Source organism: Pongo abelii, chromosome 13, assembly GCF_028885655.2.
Source record: "Pongo abelii isolate AG06213 chromosome 13, NHGRI_mPonAbe1-v2.0_pri, whole genome shotgun sequence".
Taxonomy (NCBI): domain Eukaryota; kingdom Metazoa; phylum Chordata; class Mammalia; order Primates; family Hominidae; genus Pongo; species Pongo abelii.
Genome location: NC_071998.2, coordinates 60,793,607 through 60,815,433, shown reverse-complemented (window position 1 = coordinate 60,815,433; position 21,827 = coordinate 60,793,607). Strand labels below are relative to the sequence as shown.

Genomic DNA, 21,827 nt, shown 5'->3' with positions numbered 1-21,827 from the left:
GCAGTACTTTCATTTGAGTTATTTTCCCCCCTTGCTCTCCTGGGACTTCAGTCTATGGTTAACATTTTTCTTTTTCACCTTAGTTTAAAGGGCTGCTTCATGGAATTAACCAAGTGAAAGGGCAGAGGTGGAGTGAGCTGGGGCGGCCTATGCCCTTTTTATGGGAGCAGCACTCTCTTTAACAGCCCAAGGCAGAGCTGCTGAGAGGTTTCCTACCACTCCCTACCTGGAATCCTCCTGAAACTTTAATACCTTTTTGATGCATTAAGGCCACAAGTAAACATTTGTTTTATCCCAGCCTCAAGCAGTCCCCTCAGCAAATAATAGGACTAACATTATTATTCATAAGAATGTGATCCCCCCTGAGGGAGTGAGAAGCACCCATTTTTTTTTTTTCTTTAAATACATGGGACCTTCCAAGGGCATTCATTGCCATGTGTGTCCAAAGCCTTTTTGATGGTATGCCCGAAGGCTTCTCTTTTAATCTCAGTTTCTAGTGTGGCATAATTGACTTTGGAACCCTGAAATGAGAATTGAAGAATCTGGATCTGAAATCTAAAGGTTCTAGAGCTGAGAGAACCAGTTTGCTCACGATCTAAGCCAGAGCTGCTGCTGCTGGGCCTTTGAATTTGTTTATTTTTTAATGAAACTGAGAATGATCACGAATTTGAACAGGAGAAAGGAATCTAGGAGAATTTGAACAGGAGAAAGGCCAATCCTTAACTGGCCAGATTGAGTCTTTTTAAAAAGTGAGGACATTTATTTAAATAGATTAAAATAAGAGACGGGAGCTTAAGCCATACAAAATTAGTGACAAGCATTTGAAATGCAGTCAGTGGTGTTATGTATTCAATGAAGTTTGAACATTTTTCCAAGCTGAGCCTCCGTCCTTGTGGAAGGGAGTATCTCCCAAAGGGCCTGACTTGAACCAAAGTGGGAACCAGTGGAATAGGCAATGGTCAAAAACACAAAAGTCTCTCTTGGGAGTTTTGGACATTTTAGTACTGGGAGCAAAATTACAGATCATCTTGGCCCAAAGAAATAGAGGGAGAAGAAAAAGTTTCACCATCTCTGTCTTCCAGAGAGCTAGCTTTCATAAGACAGGCAGTTAGAAATGAAGAGTAAGGCCTGACCTATTTCATATTGAACAGTCAAGACTGAGGAACTGTAATGTGAGGGGGCCTTTACCTTCAGTACAGAGACAGTAGATAGAGTCGTCAGAGCACAGGCTTTCGGGTCCTTCTGACATGGGTTTTTGAATCCTGTCTCCACCATTCTATTTATGACAACTCAGGCTCTACTTACCTTCTCTGAGCCTCAGGTTTCTCATCTGTAAAATGGAGCTCAGTAATTATATATTTATGAAGTTGTTATGAAGCTTAATTCAGATGAGGTGTTTAAATCATTTAGCACACCATTATAATTAAAAATAAAGAATTTATGTGTGTGTTCCGGAAGCCCTTGATTCCTAGAATTTTTGTTTAGAATTCCAGATTAGTCCAGCACTGCCTCATTCACTTAAATTATTTATTATTATTATTGTTATATTTTGAGACTGTGTCTCACTCTGTCACCGAGGCTGGAGTGCAGTGGCATGAAGGATCTTGGCTCACTGCAACGTCTGCAGTCTCCCCCCCTACTTCCCCCTGTCCCCCCCACTCAAGCAATCCTCCCACCTCAGCCTCCCAAGTAACTGGGACCACAGATGCACACCATTTTTTGTAGAGACTGGGTTTCACTGTGTTGCCCAGGCTGGTCTCAAACTCCTGAGCTCAAGCCATTTGCCTCCCTCAGCCTCCCAAAGTGTTAGGATTACAGGCATGAGCCACTGCACCCAGCCATCTCATTCACTTAAATTATTGAGTGACTTACATGCAAAAAGCTGTGTAAAATGCTGGTACCAGGCACTTTGGATTTTGTGGCTAATAGTGATAATAATGATAATATCTAACATTTATTATATGTCAGGTTCCAAGCTAAATGGTTTACATGCATTGTCACATTTAAACTCACAGCAATCCTGTGAGATAGAAAGGTGCTGTTCTTCTCATTTAATAGGAGGAATCAGACTGGGAGTTAGTTAACGTGGTTCAAGGTTACACTAGAATTTTCCTAGTCTGTCTAGGAAAGTCCTAGTCCTAGGTGGGTGGAGTTGGGCATGAATGCTTGGTGATCTAGACCCCTTGGGTTTCTGCCAGTGGGAAGAGACCCTGTGTTTTATGTGGTTCTCTTGGGTTTGGTCCCAGAGCTACCAGTCTTCAGCTGTCTACTCTTTTGTTGTTCTAACTCTGGCTCATGGTTGATTTTCATGAACCTCGGTTAGGAGTGTCAGCAGAAATCTTGGACTCTGACCACACCTACTCTGTATTTTCCATAGTTATCCAGAAGCTGCTTCCTTCCCATTGAAAAATAACCTGGTTGTGGGCCCAAAGCTGTATTAGTCAGGACAACAGAATCCAAACAGGGACTGGCTTAATAAAAAAAAATGAAACTTTATTGGTTCAGGTTACAAACACATCTAGGGGTAGCTCTCGTTTCGGTGTCTGTGGATACAGGCACTCAGTTTCTGCCTCTCCATGGCTCAGTTTTGCTGCCTTTTGCTACAGCCTCATTCACGGGGTTGCTGGGGGCTGTCTCCAAACAGTGGTGAGATGGCTGCCCACAGTTACAGACTCATATCCTGCCACTTAAGCAAGCCCCAAGGAAAGACAGTTTTCCATTCCCAAAGATTCCAGCAAAAGTTCCAGGCTTTAAGCTCCATGACTAGTTCAGACTGTGTGCCCCATCCCTGAAATGAATCACTGTGGCATGACTGGGTCACATCCAATCTCTGGGTCTGGAGGTGTGGGGTCACCCTCCTTGGAATTACGTATATCCAGAATGGGGAAGGGGTTGTTGCCAAAAGGAAATTTAATGTGTTATTTATTATCCAGAAGGGAACAAATGCCAGACAGGCAAAACCAACACCTATTCTCTCTATCGTCCCATTTAGTTAGTTATTTATTTTTATTTGTATTTTTTTGAGACAAAGTCTCGCCCTGCTGCCCAGGCTGGAGTACAGCAGCACAATCTCAGCTCACTGCAACCTCCACCTCCCCGGGTTAAGCCATTCTGGTGCCTCAGCCTCCCGAATAGCTGGGATTATAGCCACACCCCACCATGCCAGGCTAATTTTTGTATTTTTAGTAGAGATGGGGTTTCACCAGGTTGGCCAGGCTTGTCTTGAACTCCTGACCTCAGGTGATCCACCCGCCTCGGCCTCCCAAAGTGTTGGGATTACATGTGTGAGCCACCATGCCCGGCTATCATCCCATTTATAACTACCAACAGGATTTTCCAAAGAACAGAGTTTGACAAAATGAGAGGCAAACAGTACGATATTTTTTTTTTCTATATATTTTTCTTCCTTTTGATGGGAAGGAGCTCTGAACTATCTCTGGAGTTCAACCCGAAAGATAGGCCATAAGTGAATGTACAGAAGGGTCTTTGCAGAAGATAGATGATTTTGACAGGTATTACATACGCTTAGGCAAACACCCACTGGCCCTCCTGAGTGGATGTTCTAGAAGCCGATACCAAAAGCCTCACATGGAACAAGTATAACAGCAGCAGGGTGAACTTCAAAGCCATTGACTTGGTTTTAATTCCAGTCTGTCCATTTTAATGTCCAGAGAAACAAATCGTGTTTACAGGAACATTTATTACCCTATGTGCTAATAGATAAAAGCCTAGTCTATGCAAAGACAAGCTGTTTATATGGCAGTTCCCACTAAGATTCAGAAGTGTATTCAGTGTGCACAATGCCCAAGAAAAATACTGTAATAAATCATAAGAGGCAAAAAGTAGAGCTTAAAAACAACTTAACAAAAACACATAAAAGTGACTTAACTCCCTGTGCTACCGTAATTCTACAGTAGTTTTGTACCATTACCATTTTAAGGAAAATAAGCAGAATGACAATCAAACAGCTGGCTTTCTCTCATATTGCAATCCATACTCATGGCCAGCTCCAAAATGCTTGTTCAGTGAGCATTATCCCACTGAAGCGGGGGTTCCCAGTGTGAAAAACATAGGCTATTTTCTCTAACCTGAGGCATTTCTTTTTCTTTTTTTTTTCTAATTGATTTTATTTTAATTTTTTTTTTTTTTTTTTTTTTTTTTTTGAGACAGTCTCGCTCTGTTGCCTAGGCTGGAGTGCAGTGGCATGATCTTGCTCACTGCAACCTCCGCCTCCTAGATTCAAGCAATTCTCCTGCCTCAGCCTCCTGAGTAGCTGGGACTACAGGGACATGCCAGTACACCCAGCTCATTTTTGTATTTTTAGTAAAGACGGGGTTTTACCATGTTGGCCAGGCTGGTCTCAAACTCCTGGCCTCATGTGATCCACCCACCTTGGCCTCCCAAAGTGCTGGGATTACAGGCGTGAGCCGCTGCAGCCAGCCTAATTTTTTTGTCTTTTCTTTTTTCTTTTTTTTTTTTTTTGTGACGGAGTCTTGCTCTGTTGCCCAGACTAGAGTGCAATGGCACAATCTCGGCTCACTGCAACCTCCACCTCCCAGGTTCATGTGATTCTCCTGCCTCAGCCTCCTAAGTAGCTGGGATTACAGGTGCCCGCCACCACACCCAGCTAATTTGTGTATTTTCAGTAGAGACAGGATTTCACCATGTTGGCCAGGCTGGTCTTGACTTCTGACCTGAAGTGATTCGCCAGCCTCGGCCTTCCAAAGTGCTGGGATTACAGGCATGAGCCACTGCACCCAGCTAATTTTTGTATTTTTAGTAGAGACAGTGTTTCACCATGTTGGCCAGGCTGGTTTTCCTGAGACAGGGTCTCACTCTGTCACCCAGGCTGGAGTGCAGTGGTGCAATCATAGCTTATTGCATCCTCATGCTCCTTGGCTCAAGCGATCTCTCACCTAGGTCTCCTGAATAGCTGGGACCACAGGCACGCACCACCATGCCCAGCTAATTAAAAAAAAAAAATTATTTATTTATTTTTTTATTTTTTTTGGAGACGGGATCTCACTATATTGCTCAGGCTGGTCTCGAACTCCTGGCCTCAAGTGATCCTCCTGCTCCAGTCTCCCAAACTGTTGGGATTACAGGAATGAGTCACTATACCCAGCCTAACCCGAGGCATTTCTTCTCAAAGCCCTGCTTGCTCCTAAATTTCAAAACACTCTCTAGGAATACATGCCCAAAGAGGGGACTATATTCCTTTTCTGAGATCTCAGGGGGAGGGTTCAGTGGGGGCTGTTTTGTGAAGGGTAGATAGCTCCGACCTGCAGTTCTTTGTGGTCTTTGGTGCCAAACACCAAGCCATGTGACTTAGTGGCTCACTCCATCCCTGGAGTAGAAAGGTTAAAAGCTTGAAAAGCTGCTGGTGGCCCATGTGGCATGTATGAGTAGTATTTATGGCCACTGCAGCCATACTGTGTTGTGCATACAGTGTGCAGAGGTTGAGCCCAGAGGGAAAAAGCTGGATGGGAACACTTGCCGGAGTGGCATCACTTTTCACCATGAGTCCTTATGAATGCCACAGCCTAGCAGGTGGAGTAGGTGTTGACTAATCAGGCATCAGTCTCTCCATTTCTGCTGCTGGGGGACAATCTTTTTCTTGGCATTTCAGGGTCTCAGTTACTTCTGCATTAAATTGTATTCTCTTTTGGCTAAATGTTTGCAAAATCAGGGTTCTCTCTCTGATTTGGGGTCCCTTGCCTTTCCTTCCCCTGGGAGTGATCTTCTGTTTGGTGGGCATGGGGCTCATCTCTTGTTTCAGCCTCATGGGAGAGCCATCGATGTTGCATGCTGTCCTTTGACCTTGTGGTGATGTCCACTGAGACGTCTGTCATGCACTTGCCTGTGTCCCTATCCTCACAGGCTGACATCAGTGGCTCTGGGTGTTAGATCCTTGCACTGTGACCCGGTCGTCCTGTGGATTTCTCCAACAGCACAGTTTTGGGCTCAGGAACACAGTCCTTTTCCCCATCCTGCACTTTAGAAGGGTGTGCACACTGAGACCCCTCTCAGCTGTAGCTCCCCAACTCCTCAGGTGTCATGGCCCGTGTAGGGCTTCCAAGAGGGCCTTATTTGTATAAGGCACTTCCTCTAGGCATGTCTCAAAGGCTGTGTCTACAAGGAGAATAAAGACCTGGACACTTCTTAGAGACCTCTGTGTCTCTAATATAGTCCTACCAGCTCTTTCTCTTTTTCTGCCCCTCATGTCTTGGTTGGAAGATCTGGCAAATTGAGAGTTTTTTTAAGCTCAAGGACCTAGGTTTTCTAAATGCTACTTTGAAAATTAAAGCTCAGTGGCAACTTATTTATCCTAAACTATGTCTGATCCCTCTGAGGCAATGCATTTGGAAGGAAGGGCCTGGAAGGCAGAGAATTAGAAAAAAAGGCACTGTGAAAGGTCAGTCTCTGTGCTTTTAGTTTGAGTCTGGGCTCTTCTTTCACATCTAATCCCATTTTGTGCATAAAACTGAAGAAGCAGTTTGAAACCTGGTTTTAATCTGGTCACACACTATTGTGCAGGGCGTCCCTGGGCACGTCATCTGCCCTCTGAGTTGGCTTCATCTAAAACATGACAGGTTTGAATTCTATGGTGATAAAAATCACCAAAAATACAAAGATTCAAAGAATCTGTTCTTGGGATAGCTTTGCCATTAGGCATTTATATCTTGTTCAATATTTAATGCCTAGGTAGATATTTATTTATTATCTATGTTTCCCACAAATAGCTGGACAAAGGCAGCATAGTCTGGGATGGCAGGAATTACCTAGTCTGGGCCAGGGTCTGGTCTTTGAAGGGCTAGCTGTCTGGCTGTGGGGAGGTTGCATCATCTCTCTGGGCCTTTGGCGGATCCCTAAGATTTCATCCACCTTTAAATTCTGTTACTCTGACTTTTATGGTCTTTTTTCACACTACACCAAGAGGCAGATCTTCATTGTGTTAAAAATGTATGTTTAGGGTCCGCATTTTGCCTCTGCACTATTTTTAGTTTTCAGGCAGGGCCATATAACTGAGACTTCAAGACAGCTCTTGGCCAGGTGCAGTGTCTCACGGCCGTAATCCCAGCACTTTGGGAGGCTGAGACAGGAGGATCTCTTGAGCCCAGGAGTTTGAGACCAGCCTGGACTACATAGTGAGACCCCTGACTATACAAAAAATAAACAAAATTAGTTGGGTGTGGTGGCATGCACCTGTGGTCCAGCTACTTGGGAAGCTGAGGTGGGAGGATCACTTGAGCCTGGGAGGTTGAGGCTGCAGTGAGCCGAGATCATGTCACTGGGTGACAGAGCAAGACCTTGCCTCACAGAGGAAAAAAAAATGTATAGTTTTTGCTGAATCAAGAACCTAAAGAGTCAAGAATCTGTTGTCAGCTGGGCACGGTGGCTCATGCTTGTAATCTCAGCACTTTGGGAGGCCAAGGCAGGAGGATCACCTGAGGTCGGGAGTTCGAGACCAGCCTGGCCAACATGGTGAAACCCTGTCTCTACTAAACATACAAAAATTAGCTGGGCATGGTGGCAGGTGCCTGTAATCCCAGCTACTTGGGAGGATGAGACACGAGAATTGCTTGAACCCGGGAGGCAGAGGTTGCAGTGAGCCGAGATCGTGCCACTGTACTCCAGCCTGGGTGACAGAGCAGGACTCCATCTCAAAAAAAAAAAAAAAATTCTGTTGTCTGCTGTCTTTTGTTTGAGGTCTGCTGGAAATGCATGTGCTATCTCACAGATAGCTGAGGTTGGGAACGTGTGCACGATATTTGGATATGCTTGCTTCTTAGACTCTGGCATGCTTAAATGAGGAAGTGCTGCGTACAGATGTCACAGATACACACCTACTTCCCATTTCAGAACCTAAAGCATAGGACAAGTTGCTTTCTACAGATAAACAGAGAGATCCGGAAGTAAAATCTCACACTTAAGCCCTACAGTGTCTCTGTTGTATCAACAAATAAAATATAAACGGAAGCCAAATCACAAGAAGGATTCAGTGAGAGGTCAGAAGCAAAAGGTAGTAATATGATGGGATGGCATTCAGGCAGGATTATTCTTTCAAAGCCTATCTAACATTTTTATTCGTTCAAAACATCTACATGCAAAGCAGTATTTCTGATAAACAGGAGAATTTTGAATGAATTATTTTTGAGTTCAGTGTTCATTGAAATGATATATGCAGAAAAATGTGGACTTCTCTGTACCCAGGAATGGCCTGCACACCTCTTCCATAATGTGTATTGGTGGTTCTGCACATGAGGGTAATGGAGAATGGAAAAAAGCAACTGTTCATGTTTCGTACCTGCATATTGACATTGCTTTTTGGTGGGGAGAGAAGCCAGATGGTGATGGACAATGGGGTGCTTGAGGCCTAGGGTCAGGGCAGGTCTGTGTGGATGCATGCCCCACCAGCCTGGTCCATGAATGCTTTCTTAGACTCAAATCTTTGCACTTCTTTATGATCTGACTCCTCTCACCTGCTTTCTAACAAGGACACTCCTTTGTTGCACAACCCTACTGTTACTGTTTGTGCATTTCCACCTCTGAAGGAAGGTTCCTGTCTGTTCTTATAAAAGGGCCATGTCCCTTTCACATACGGAAAAAGTAGGAGAGGTGGAAATAGAGGAGTGAGAAAACAGATGTAGTATATTCAGGAAGTTTCTGACTTTCTCCCTTTTTTTTTTTTTTTTTTTTTTTTTTTAAGTCAGAGTCTCACTCTGTCACCCAGGCTGGAGTGCAGTGGTGCAATCTCAGCTCACTGCAGCCTCCACCTCCTGGGTTCAAGCGATCCTCCTGCCTCAGCCTCCCGAGTAGCTGGGATTACAGGCATGTGCCACCATGCCTGGCTAATTTTTGTATTTTTAGTAGAGACGGGGTTTCACCATGTTGGCCAGGATGGTCTCGACCTCCTCACCTCAAGTGATCCACCCCCCTTGGCCTCCCAAAGTGCTGGATTACAGGTGTTTACAAGTGTGAGCCATCAAACTGGGCCAGGAGGTTTCTGACTTTCTGACAATTAGTTTGAGAAGAAGACAAAATGACTCTTCTCTCTTTGGTCATGGATCAATTACTGAAGTGTCCCAGTAATTTCTCAATAGAAAGTAAATCACCTACTGCCCTCCACTTCCATGCCCATGGAATATATTCCTTTTAACATTTTTAAGAGATGAGGTTTCACTATGTTGCCCATGCTGGTCTTGAACTCTGGGCTTCAAGCAGTCCTCCCTCCTCAGCCTTCCAAAGTGCTGGGATTACAGGCATAAACCACCATGTCTGGCCTGGAATATATTCTTGATCAAGCCATTTGTGGAATGGTTTAAACTCAGATGTATCCCTGTTTTCCGTAAGACTTTTGAAAAATATTAAAATAACTTTTTCTGACTTTTTCTCATAAGAGAAATTTATACTCACTGTTTAAAAAATCAGAAAACATAGGGAAAAATTACAAAAGGAAATAGAAATTATTCTTTATCTCCTCACTGGTAGATAGTAATTGTTCAAATTTTGTATATATTCTTTTTACTTAACTTTTTTTTATTTTGAATTGTAGTAGAGATGAGGTCTTACTATGTTGCCCAAGCTGGTCTTGAACTCCTGACCTCAAATAGTCCTCCTGTCTCAGCCTCCCAAAGTGTTAGGATTACAGGCGTGAACCACCTCACCCAGCCCGTATTTTGTGGGCAAAAGGATTTTTTTCTTTCCATATATATTCACACACTTATGCAGCTGATCATACATTGTTCTTCTCTGTTAGCAGTGTATGGCTAACATCTTTCCATTTCATTATATAAGTCTGGTACCTTTTTCACAGGTACATATTAGTCCCCTGTAAGGATATACTTTATATATTAAACCAGCCCTTTATTGTTGAACATTTAAGTTGTTACCACCTTTTAGCTCTCATAAGCAATGCTGATATCCCTTTTCGTGTCTCTATCTAATTATTATCAAATTAATTGCCAAAAATAATCTGCAGGAGAATATTGCCAGATGGCCCTGGATTAATTATAAATCCCACCAGTGTGGCAGAGGGCCTATTTCCTCATGCCTCCACCAATGGTCGGTATGAACAGATTTTTTAGCGTTTTCACTGGCCTCACAGATATCTTGCTGGTGTCTTAATTGGCATGTTTTGATTACTTGTGAGATTGAGTGTATTTTTGTATGAAATATTAAATATTTTCACATTTATTTCTTGGTCATTAGTATTTTATTTATTTATTTATTTATTTATTTTGAGGCAGGGTCTGGCTCTGTCACCCAGACTGGAGTGCAGTGACACAATCTCAGCTCACTGCAACCTCTGTCTCACTGGTTCAAGTGATCCTTCCACCTGAGTAGCTGGGACTGTAGGTGTGCACCACAGAGCCTGGATAATATTTGCATTTTTAGTAGAGATGAGGTTTCGCCATGTTACCCAGGCTGGTTTCAAACTCCTGGGCTCAAGCAATCTGCCTGCTTCAACTTCCCAAAGTGCTGAGATTACAGGCATGAGCCACCACGTCCGGCCAGTATTTCTTATTTTATAAATTATTTATTTGCATCCTTACCCACTTTTATTAAGTTGGGCTGTTCTTTTTTGATTTGCAAGTCCTCTCTGTGTTACAGATTTTAACGTTTTGTCATATGCCTCAATTTCTTTTATTCATTTATTTTGATTCTTAAATTTTTCTACTTGTATATATTTTTAACATGCAGAAGTTTAACATTTTTACGTATTCAAAACTATCCTTCAAGTAGGATTTTGCTTTTGGTTTCATGTTTAGAAAGTCTCTCTTTATTCCAAGATTCTAAAAATACTCACCTATATTTTATCGTTATGGCTTTATTTTTTACATTTACATTTATAGCCCATTTGGAAATCATTTGAGTGAAAAGTATGAGGTAGGGATTAAGATTTAATTTTTTTCTTTTACCTGATGTCTAAGCCACTTACTGGATTAAACATTTTTTGTTTCACTGATTTGAAATACCCCATTTACCATGTACAGAATCCCTATAGATTCTTAAGGTTATTTTCAGACCCTACTCTGTTCCACTGATTTGTCTTTTCCTGTGCTGCTCACTATCTTAATTATTACAGCTTTAATACTCCATTTTAATAACTAATATTGCAAGTGCTCACTTATTTGTTCTTCTGCAAAATTTTCTTGGCAAGTTGGGCATGTTTATTCCTCCAAATGAACTTCAGAAATAATTTTGTCAAGTTCTCAAAAAAGAAATTCTTACGGTGTGTGTTAATTTCGTAGATGAATTTGTACAGAATTGCCATATTCACACCATTAAGCCTTACCATCCAAAGGCATGGGGAGCATTTCATTTGTTCATTTTCTTTTACATCAAGGCTTTATGCATTTCTTCACCAAGGTCCTGAACTTTTATTGTTAGGCTTATTCTGACTCGTTATGGCTGGCATATAAGAAAACCAGTGCTCTTTTGTATAGTTACACCTGTGAATGCACTTTTAATTTAGATTAGATTTTTCAGTTATCTTGAATTTTTTCAAAGAGAAATTTGTATCAACTGCAAATAATTCTTATTTTATAACCCCGCGTCTTCTCACCATTTACTTCTTATTTTATCTAATTGCACTCACTAGTATTTCCTGGAAAATGTTAAATTATAGCAATGGGAGCAGAGGTCCATTTATGCTTTGGGCTAGACTTTAGTAGTTATACTACCTTTATTTTACTGTTGACCTTGCAGAGGAAAGGTTTCAGAGCTGATCTTTTATCCTGCTGAGGAATTATTTTATTTTCCTGAAAGTTTTATTAGGGATGGTTGTTCAATTTTATCATATACTATTTTGTACACGATAAGAGTGTGTATATGATACTAAGTGTGTGTGTGTGTGTGTGTGTATATGAGCTGTTAAATGGGGGAATAATATCAGTATGATTTAATAATATCAAATTATCCTTTTTAAAATTATATTTCTTTTGTAGAGTTGGGGTCTTACTGTGTTGCCCAGGTTGGTTTTGATCTCCTGGGCTCAAGCAGTCCTCCCATCTCAGCCTCCCAAAGTGCTGGGATTACAGGCGTGAGCCACCACAGCCAGCCCAAATTCTTCTTTTATCTATGGAATCCTAGTGCTGTTTTTGCAATCAGAAACCACTCTTTTTTTTTTTGAGACAGGGTCTCACTCTCACCCAGACTGCAGTGCAGTAGCACAATCATAGCTCACTGCAGCCTCAACCTTTGGGCTCAAGCAATCTTCCCGCCTCAGCCTCCCAAGTAGCTGGGACCACAGGCAAGCACCACTATGCCTGGCTAATTTGTTGTATTTTTTGTAGAGATGGGGTTTCACCACATTGCCCAGGCTGGTCTTGAACTTCTGTGTTCAAGTGATCCATCTTGAGCAGCTGAGCATTATTTTTCTTCTAAAAGAAGTCTTGATTTTGTACACCTGCAAGAAACCTTAATTCTTAATTGGCACTGTTTGAGTTCTGTTCTGAAAAGGAGGCCTAAATCCCTTAGATTTGTTTTTTTACCAGATTGGTTTACTTTTGCTAGATGCAATGGAAGCTTTTGATTTTGTATTTTTGACCTTCCTGTCTCCATTAAAGTTAGACCCATTCCTGGACTTGGGTGGGGCAGGGAAGATGAGAAGAACCAGGTAGGAAAGAGACGACATTCAGATGGCAGGCCTCCCTGACCCCAGGCAGGACTTCAGTGGCAGCCTGGACAGCTCAGGGAGTCTGGGGAGGGTTGCCTATGTCCAGTGAGCAAGCCTGGCACTTGGCAAGTACCCGGTCTCTGTCTTTTCTATGGACAACTCACCTCCATTCATTTCAGGACTGTCCACAAAAAAATGGGCTTCATTTTGGCATCATCAACTAATCAGCAGTCAAGGACGCTCCCTCTCAAAAGCAGCAAGTGTCCTTTTGTGCTAAGTAGGCAAGCACATAGCTAGGGGGCCCCAGTCCGCTGCCCTTGCACCCTCCGTAGGCCCAGGAGAATTCTGGAGGCCTGATCTGTCTCTGCAAAGAAAGTCTTTTACACATTGTGCGCAGTGTTCAGTAGCTTTTTTGATCACGTTTATTTTATACTCTGAGCTGAGTCAGTCAGCAAGAGGTGCTTAGCTTGTTACTGAAAGGGGTGGGGAGTGGTATATAAATAATGAGAACTCAGAGAAACTTGTGCTCTTAACAGCTCTGCTCCAGTAAAGTGGAGTTTATTGTGTCACTGCCTCTGGGTGTGTTTTCCTGTGAAGGCCCGAAATAATGCAGTGGTATAAGTCTGTTGGGTATTTTTTCCCTATCCCCAGGAGGATGGTAACTCTCTCATTAATACTAAAGACAGGTTTAAAGATTCTCTAATTGATAGTTGCATTGCTGTGTGATTTGTTCAGCATGAAGCCTGACCATTCTCCTTTAAACCTTAGCACTGAGCCTCAAAGAGAGGGCCTGACTTGGTTTCCCCCAGGCTGCCAGACGAAGGTGGAGTCACCGTCTCTCTAGGCCAGTCCTCTCCTCCTTTGCAGATCATCTCTGGTCCCATTCAGCCTTAATTCTGTTCTTGTCTACATGTGACTACCCCATTCCATGCTTTCTTAAGTGCAAAACATCTATCATTTTCTAAATAATACCTTATTATATGACTGTCATTAACTTATATGCTGGGATGTTAGATTAAACATCATGGCATGTTAGATCCAAACTCTCCACTGTATTAAAAAGGTGGGAGATTTTTCAAAGGGCTGCAAATTGTAGGTCCCTAAGCAGAATCCAGCCTGCATACCCACCACTGGGTGGCACCATAATTTATAACGTTGAAATTGAATGCCTCTAAATAGGGGAAGCACCCTTCAGTTCACCATGGAATCCATTATGATCCATGATTGAATGCACCTGCTCCCACCCTGTCCCCGACCTGTGTCTGGCTCCTGAAGATATTTGAATTTACAAATTCTGGTGGCCAGTTAGAAGTGCAAAGTCCTCTGTTATTTGTTTATTTATTTGAGACAGGGTCTCATTCTGTTGCCCAGACTGGAGCGCAGTGGCGTGATCTTGGCTCACCACAACCTCCGCCCCTCGGGTTCAAGCGATTCTCATGTCTCATCCCCAGTAGCTGGGATTATAGGTGTGCAACACCACGCCTGGTTTCAAGTCTTTTGACTGAGATCAGGAATCAACCAACTTTTTGCAAAAGGGCCTGATAGTAAATATTTTCAGCTTTGCAGGCTCTACAGTCTCTGTGGGCAACTGCTCAACACTGCTGTTTTGAAAATGCAGCTGTAGATAATACTTAAACCAATGAGCATGGCTGTTTCCAATAAAACTATATGCAGACAAGGAAATTTTAATTTCATATAACTTTCTCCTGTCATGAAATATTCTTTTAATTTTTTTCAACCACTTGGTAAAAACCAAATATAAGAATGGTATAAGCTATTCTTAGCTCTTGGCAGGCCAGATTTGGCCAGTGGGATGTGGATTGCTAGCCCCTGATTTAGATCACTGACCAAAAAGTTTTTAAAGTTTTCCAAAGGATGCCAGATAAATCAAAATGATTCCGGGCCTTTTATACTAGCAACTCACTTCCAAGCAGATCTTTTTTAAATGCGTAAAAATGGTAAACTTGAATTATACAAGTTACATGAGTCTAACGAAGCTTCTATTGGCTCTTGATTTTCTCAGGGCTCTGTGGGTGTCCCTCTCTGCTCTCTGTGAAACACTTCAAGGATAAGGATGCTAGGTCAATGATAGCACTTGGATTAGAAGCAATGAGAACCATCACAAAATGACAGCTCCAAGGGGCAGTCAAGAGAGTATCACTGTCAGCTAGATCGAAAGTGAATTCAGTGGGAACAGACCCTGATTGCACTTGAAATATATGTAAGTCACAAGCATAGAAACTTAATAGTTCTCCTATTCTGACAGCTTCATGCCAATTTTCCGTGGTCACTTCTATAAAGCCATGTTCCTAACACAGCGAGAGTATCTTATTCCTTTTCCAATCCTAGCCCACAGCTGAATGGTCTTCTGGTCCATTTTCCCCACAGTGGACACAGATCCCCCCAACTAAATGAGCCCCCTCCTCTCATGACTCACTTGAAAGAAATGAGTACACGTGCCAGTGAGAAGGCTAAGCCACATTAGCACTCCTCCAGGAAAACCACTTCTAATGAGTTTTTGTCTTAACAAGCATTGAGAAAACACTGAGCTCTTCCTTTCATTGTTTTCCTCACCGCCACATCAGAAAGGAGTGGAGAAAGGGCTCCAAAAAGGACCGAGCAGAGAGGGCGTTTTGGTTTGGTTTGGTTTGGCTTTTTGCAACTTAACCATTCTATGAGTTCTGACTCCTTGTTATATTTTTAATAGAACATGTTTAGAAAAACATTTCCCCCATAACTGCTTCACTGGGGTTAAAGAGGACTTCACTGCAGTCTAATTCTGGAATAGCTCAGGTTTCTCCAGTAACCAGTAATATCTGAGCAGATTTCAACGTGAGTGACCAGGAGGAGGACGAGAGAGAGAGAGAGAGAGAGTGTGTGTGTGTGTGTGTGTGTGTAAAGTTTGAGCATTTACCAAATGCTTGGCACCATGAGTAGGACAAAAGTCCTACATGACATTATTTTTGCCTCAAGAAGCTCAGCCTTGTTGGGGTTGTAACAATCTGTATTTTGACTTTTGCTCAAAGGTCTGCTGAAGTGGGTTAAAATCCTGTTTATCTAATAGAAGTTGCAGAAGTGTAGTTTTCAACTCCATGTCTTTGTTGAGTTTTTCAGGGGAAACTCTTTTTTTTTTTTTTCCTCTTTGCAGCCCCATCCCCGAGCATCAAAATGCATTAATAACCCTAGCTCTTATCCACCTTGAGTAGGGCCCAGCATTCATTGGTTTGCTATTGCCTTTTGCTGCCGTAGCTTTTCAGCTCAGAGCTCCATAAGGGTTTATACATAGATGTGCACATAGAGAATCAACTGCTACCGATTCCTTTTACCCACATTGGGTTTCCTCGAAAAGTATGTTGTACAGGGTGTTGTTATGACTATTGCTCTGCTTAGAAAACAGCAGAGAGCCTTCATCATGAATAGATTATCACAAAGGTGATAGATTTGGTTGGTTTTGTTTTGTTTTATCATATTTCTGCATCTCATCAGCACAGGTTAAGAGAAGCTGGGGAAAATAGAATGAATAATTTTGGATGACTCAAATGCACCACGCTGGACAGCTCCCAGCCTCTGCAGTTTCTCTATGGGTTCTGGGAAGGCCGGGACAGGAGTGAGAAAATATTCACTCCTCACACCTAGCCAAGGAGTGTCTGGAGAGTTCTGTGGAAACCAGGAGGCTGTGTGTCCTCTGTCTATGCAGCAGCTGTTGTCGGCTGTGCTTGGAAAGGTGTGAAGAGTAGGCAGAGGCAGGCTCTTGGGAGCCAGGGCGATGGCAGTCTCTTATAAGTGGAACAAGTGCGGTTCTCATCTTCAACAGCTCGTCTGGTTGTCTGCCTGTGTATGTCCTCCCCAAACGCAGACACGGCCTTCACCTCCCTTGCCTTCACCTTGTGGGGTGGGGAGCAGCAGGAAGTTCTGGATGCTGGCCTGATAACATCTGGCAGGCAGGACTTAGCTGCATTTTCAGTGGGACACAGACATTAGCGTGAATCCAAGGAAAGCAATTGGAAAGAGGGATGTGGAAACTGTCAAGTCCCCAGGACCCCCGGAAGTCAGGACAGTCAAGTGGCCAAGAGCACAGGCCTTGGTAGACAGGGCCAGTTCATGACTCTGCTTTCCAGTTATGTGACCCTGAGTACAGAGTCTAACCCTCCAAGCCTCAGTTTTCTCATCTGTGAAATGGGGCAACCTTGTGGAGTGCTTGTGAGAATTCAGTGAGAAGGGCACGGGAAGCCCTTAGCTTTATGCTTAGAACAATGTTAGTTCGTCTTTTATGAGGAATATAGAAGAAACTGAAATTGTTTGGAAATGGGAGAAGAGATTAAAGAAAGACATATCTGTCTGCAGATATTTAAAGGATTATGATGTGGCAGAAGGAACAAACATTTCTTTTTTTTTTTTTCTTTTTGAGACGGAGTCTCACTCTGTCGCCTAGGCTAGAGTGCAGTGGCGTGATCTTGGCTCACTGCAACCTTTGCTTCCTGGGTTCAAGCAATTCTCTTGTCTCAGCCTCCCAAGTAGCTGGGACTACAGGCGCACGCCACCACACCCAGCTAATTTTTGTATTTTTAGTAGAGGCAGGGTTTCACCATGTTGGTCAGGCTGGTCTCGAACTCCTGACCTCAGGTGATCCGCCCGCCTCAGCCTCCCAAAGTGCTGGGATTACAGGCATGAGCCACCACACCTGGCACAAACTTACTTCTAGTGTTAAGACAATGTGACTTAAAGTATGGCCTTTGCAGGAAGGCAGATTTTATATCAATAAAAGATGTGACAGAGATGCTCAGGAACAACCAGATGCTGAGTGGCCCCTGCACTCAGGAGCTCAGGGAGAAACGCTTGTTCCAGGTAGGAGCCTGGTTGGACCCAATGCCAGTTCTTTTCCATCCTATGACACCAAGAAATTTAGCAAAGAGGCTCAGCTTTTTTACTCTTGAAAGAATTTATGAAACCAGCAATTGTGTGGAATAAAACAGAAAAAATAATTTCCAGGGGACCCATTGGGTACCAAATGGCAAGCTCATTTGCTTAGAGATGTTAGCAACTTTCTCATTGTATTAGCTTGGGCTACCATGACACACAACCACAGACTGGGTGGCTGAAACAACAGAACTTTATTTCCTCACAGTTCTGGAGACTGGGAGTCCAAGGTGGTGGCGGGGGACGGGTTGGTTTCATTGGAGGCCTCTCTCCTTGGCTTGTAGATGGTGACTTCATCCCTGTCTTCCCAAGGTCTTCCCTAGTCTTCACATGTCTGTGTCCTCATCTCCTCTTATAAAGACACCAGTCGTGGATTAAGACCTGCCCTCATGAACTTGTTTAACATCAGTTGCCTCTTTAAAGGCCTTAACTTCAAATGCAGTCATTTTCTGGGGTGCTGGGGGTTAAGGCTTCAACATAGGGATTTTGGGGAGGGGGACACATAATAATCATCTCCGAGGGATTTATCCTTTGAGTCGTAGGGACTATTGACCATGACCGCCCTTCGGAATTTTTTTCATGTTCTTTAAACTGTATCCTTTCTGATTCCTTTCTCTTAGGTGAACGGCCCTTTCCCTGCACGTGGCCAGACTGCCTTAAAAAGTTCTCCCGCTCAGACGAGCTGACTCGCCACTACCGGACCCACACTGGGGAAAAGCAGTTCCGCTGTCCGCTGTGTGAGAAGCGCTTCATGAGGAGTGACCACCTCACAAAGCACGCCCGGCGGCACACCGAGTTCCACCCCAGCATGATCAAGCGATCGAAAAAGGCGCTGGCCAACGCTTTGTGAGGTGCTGCCCGTGGAAGCCAGGGAGGGATGGACCCCGAAAGGCCAAAAGTACTCCCAGGAAACAGACGCGTGAAAACTGAGCCCCGGAAGAGGCACACTGACGGCACAGGAGGTCACTGCTCTTTGGTCAATATTCTGATTTTCCTCTCCCTGCATTGTTTTTAAAAAGCACATTGTAGCCTAAGATCAAAGTCAACAACACTTGGTCCCCTTGAAGAGGCAACTCTCTGAACCCGTCTCTGACTGTTGGAGGGAAGGCAAATGCTTTTGGGTTTTTTGGTTTTTGTTTTTTTTTTCTCCTTTTATTTTTTTTGGGGGAGGGTAGGGAGTGGGTGGGCGGGAGGGGGGTAAGGCCAAGACTGGGATAGAATTTTAAAGATTCAACACTGGTGTACATATGTCCGCTGGGTGAGTTGACCTGTGGCCTCGCACAGTGATTCTGGGCCCTTTATGCTTGCTGTCTCTCAGAATTGTTTTCTTACCTTTTAATGTAATGACGAGTGTGCTTCAGTTTGTTTAGCAAAACCACTCTCTTGAATCACGTTAACTTTTGAGATTAAAAAAAAAACGCCATAGCACAGCTGTCTTTATGCAAGCAAGAGCACATCTACTCCAGCATGATCTGTCATCTAAAGACTTGAAAACAAAAAACAGTTACTTATAGTCAATGGGTAAGCAGAGTCTGAATTTATACTAATCAAGACAAACCTTTGAAAGGTTACACTAAGTACAGAACTTTTAAACCTTGCTTTGTATGAGTTGTACTTTTTGAACATAAGCTGCACTTTTATTTTCTAATGCAGAGGATGAATAAGTTAAATACATGCTTTGAGGATAGAAGCAGACGTTCTGTTTGGCACCATGTTATAATCTGCTTGTTTTACAATATACACGTTTCCCTAAGAAATCATGGCAGAGATGTGAGGGCAGAATATACACAACAGATGCTGAAGGAGAAGGAGGGTAGTGTTTTACAAAAGAAAAAGAAAAGAACCAACAGAATTTTAACTCTATTAACTTTTCCAAATTTTCCTATGCTTTTAGTTAACATCATTATTGTATCCTAATGCCACTAGGGGAGAGAACTTTTGACTCTGTTGGGTTTTATTTGAATGTGTGCATAACAGTAATGAGATCTGGAAACACCTATTTTTTGGGGAAGAAGGTTTGTTGGTCTCCTTCCTGTGTTCCTACAAAACTCCCACTCTCAGGTGCAAGAGTTATGTAGAAGGAAAGGGAGCTGAAATAGGAACAGAAAAATCAACCCCTATAAGTAGTGAACGTCAAGGGAAAATACCACGATGATTTCAGAGGAGACTCTGCAAAATCGTCCCTTGTGGAGAATGTAGGCAACATGGAATACTACGAATGAAATCACATCACTGTATCTTTTACATCAATAGCCTCACCACTAATATATCTTGTATCTAGGTGTCTATAATGGCTGAAACCACTACATCCATATATGCCATTTACCTGAAAACTTAACTGTGGCCTTTACGAGGCCAGAAAAGTGAACTGAGTTTTCATAGTTAAGAAAAGACCTCAAATGAGGGGAGTCAGCAGTGATCATGGGGGAAATGTTTACATTTTTTTTTCTTCAGAAGTAACGCTTTCTGATGATTTTATCTGATATTTAAAACAGGGAGCTATGGTGCACTCTAGTTTATACTTGTGCTCTGAAATGTGTTGTGTAAACATAGGGTACCTACCTATTTCACCTGACACATACTCATTTCTGATTCAGAATCAGTGTGGGCTCCTGCAGTGGGCGCGGGTCACGGCTGACTCCAACTTCCAATACAACAGCCATCACTAGCACGGTGTTTTTTTGTTTAACCAACGTAGTTGCATTAGTAGTTCTATAAAGAGAACTGCTTTTAACATTAGGGACTGGGAGCAGTCCATGGGATAAAAAGGAAAGTGTTTTCTCACGAGAAAACATGTCAGGAAAAATAAAGAACACTTTCTACCTCTGTTTCAGATTTTTGAAACACTTATTTTAAACCAAATTTTAATTTCTGTGTCCAAAATAAGTTTTAAGGACATCTGTTCTTCCATACGAAATAGGTTAGGCTGCCTATTTCTTACTGAGCTCATGGAATGGTTCTGCTTATGATACTCTGCACGCTGCCTTTTAGTGAGTGAGGAGTTTGGGGTTGCCTAGCAACTTGCTAACTTGTAAAAAGTCATCTTTCCCTCACAGAAAGAAACGAAAGAAAGCAAAGCAAAGTCAGTGAAAGACAATCTTTATAGTTTCAGGAGTAAATCTAAATGTGGCTTTTGTCAAGCACTTAGATGGATATAAATGCAGCAACTTGTTTTAAAAAAATGCACAATTTACTTCCCAAAAAAGTTGTTACTTGCCTTTTCAAGTTGTTGACAAACACACATTTGATATTCTCTTATATGTTATAGTAATGTAACGTATAAACTCAAGCCTTTTTATTCTTTGTGATGAAATCCTGTTTTAAAATGTCACAAAACAGGAACCAGCATTCTAATTAGATTTACTATATCAAGATATGGTTCAAACAGGACTACTAGAGTTCATTGAACACTAAAACTATGAAACAATTACTTTTTATATTAAAAAGACCATGGATTTAACTTATGAAAATCCAAATGCAGGATAGTAATTTTTGTTTACTTTTTTAACCAAACTGAATTTTTGAAAGACTATTGCAGGTGTTTAAAAAGAAAGAAAAGTTGTTTTATCTAATACTGTAAGTAGTTGTCATATTCTGGAAAATTTAATAGTTTTAGAGTTAAGATATCTCCTCTCCTTGGTTAGGGAAGAAGAAAGCCCTTCACCATTGTGGAATGATGCCCTGGCTTTAAGGTTTAGCTCCACATCATGCTTCTCTTGAGAATTCTATTTGGTAGTTATAATTACAGAAACTGATTAGTTTGTCAGTTTGCAGATAGATTTAGCACAGTACTCATCACTCTGGATAGACTGAGATGTTCTTTCACATCAGATGATCTGTAACACTGTAAGATACTGATCTTTACAACTGTTTAATCAGTTTTATTTTTGTACAGTATTAGTGACCTAAGTTATTTTGCTGTCCTGTTTTTGTAAATCAAATGAAATTATAAAAGAGGATTCTGACAGTAGGTATTTTGTACATATGTATATATGTTGTCCAAATAAAAATAATAAATGATAAAGACTGAATTGTTCCAGCCATTATGTGTTGTAAAAGGGGGCTATTTCACCATAGTGAAAGTTACTTCTTTAACCTGTGTTCACAGGATTTTGGGATGAGTGCAAAGATGATTTAACCCTGTACCTTTCAACACATGCAATGCTTATATAGACTTGCGTGTATTTACTATTCACAGACCTCTGAGGAAGTAGATGGAATAGAGGTCACTTGAAACCATTGTGTTATGCTGGAGGGGAATATTTATATTTTGGGAGATAAATCACTT

At 42.2% G+C, this 21,827-nt stretch overlaps 1 protein-coding gene across 1 annotated transcript in view; it reads left to right on the top strand.

Annotated features, from left to right (window-relative positions):
- KLF9 (KLF transcription factor 9) overlaps positions 1-21,565 on the top strand; it is a 29,827-nt gene extending 8,262 nt beyond the window's left edge. Inside the window, exon 2 of the mRNA XM_002819854.5 lies at positions 18,160-21,565. Coding sequence (XP_002819900.1) covers positions 18,160-18,389 — 230 coding nt within the window. The 3' untranslated portion in view covers positions 18,390-21,565. The remainder of the gene's footprint in view (positions 1-18,159) is intronic.
- The last annotated feature ends 262 nt before the right edge of the window (positions 21,566-21,827 follow it).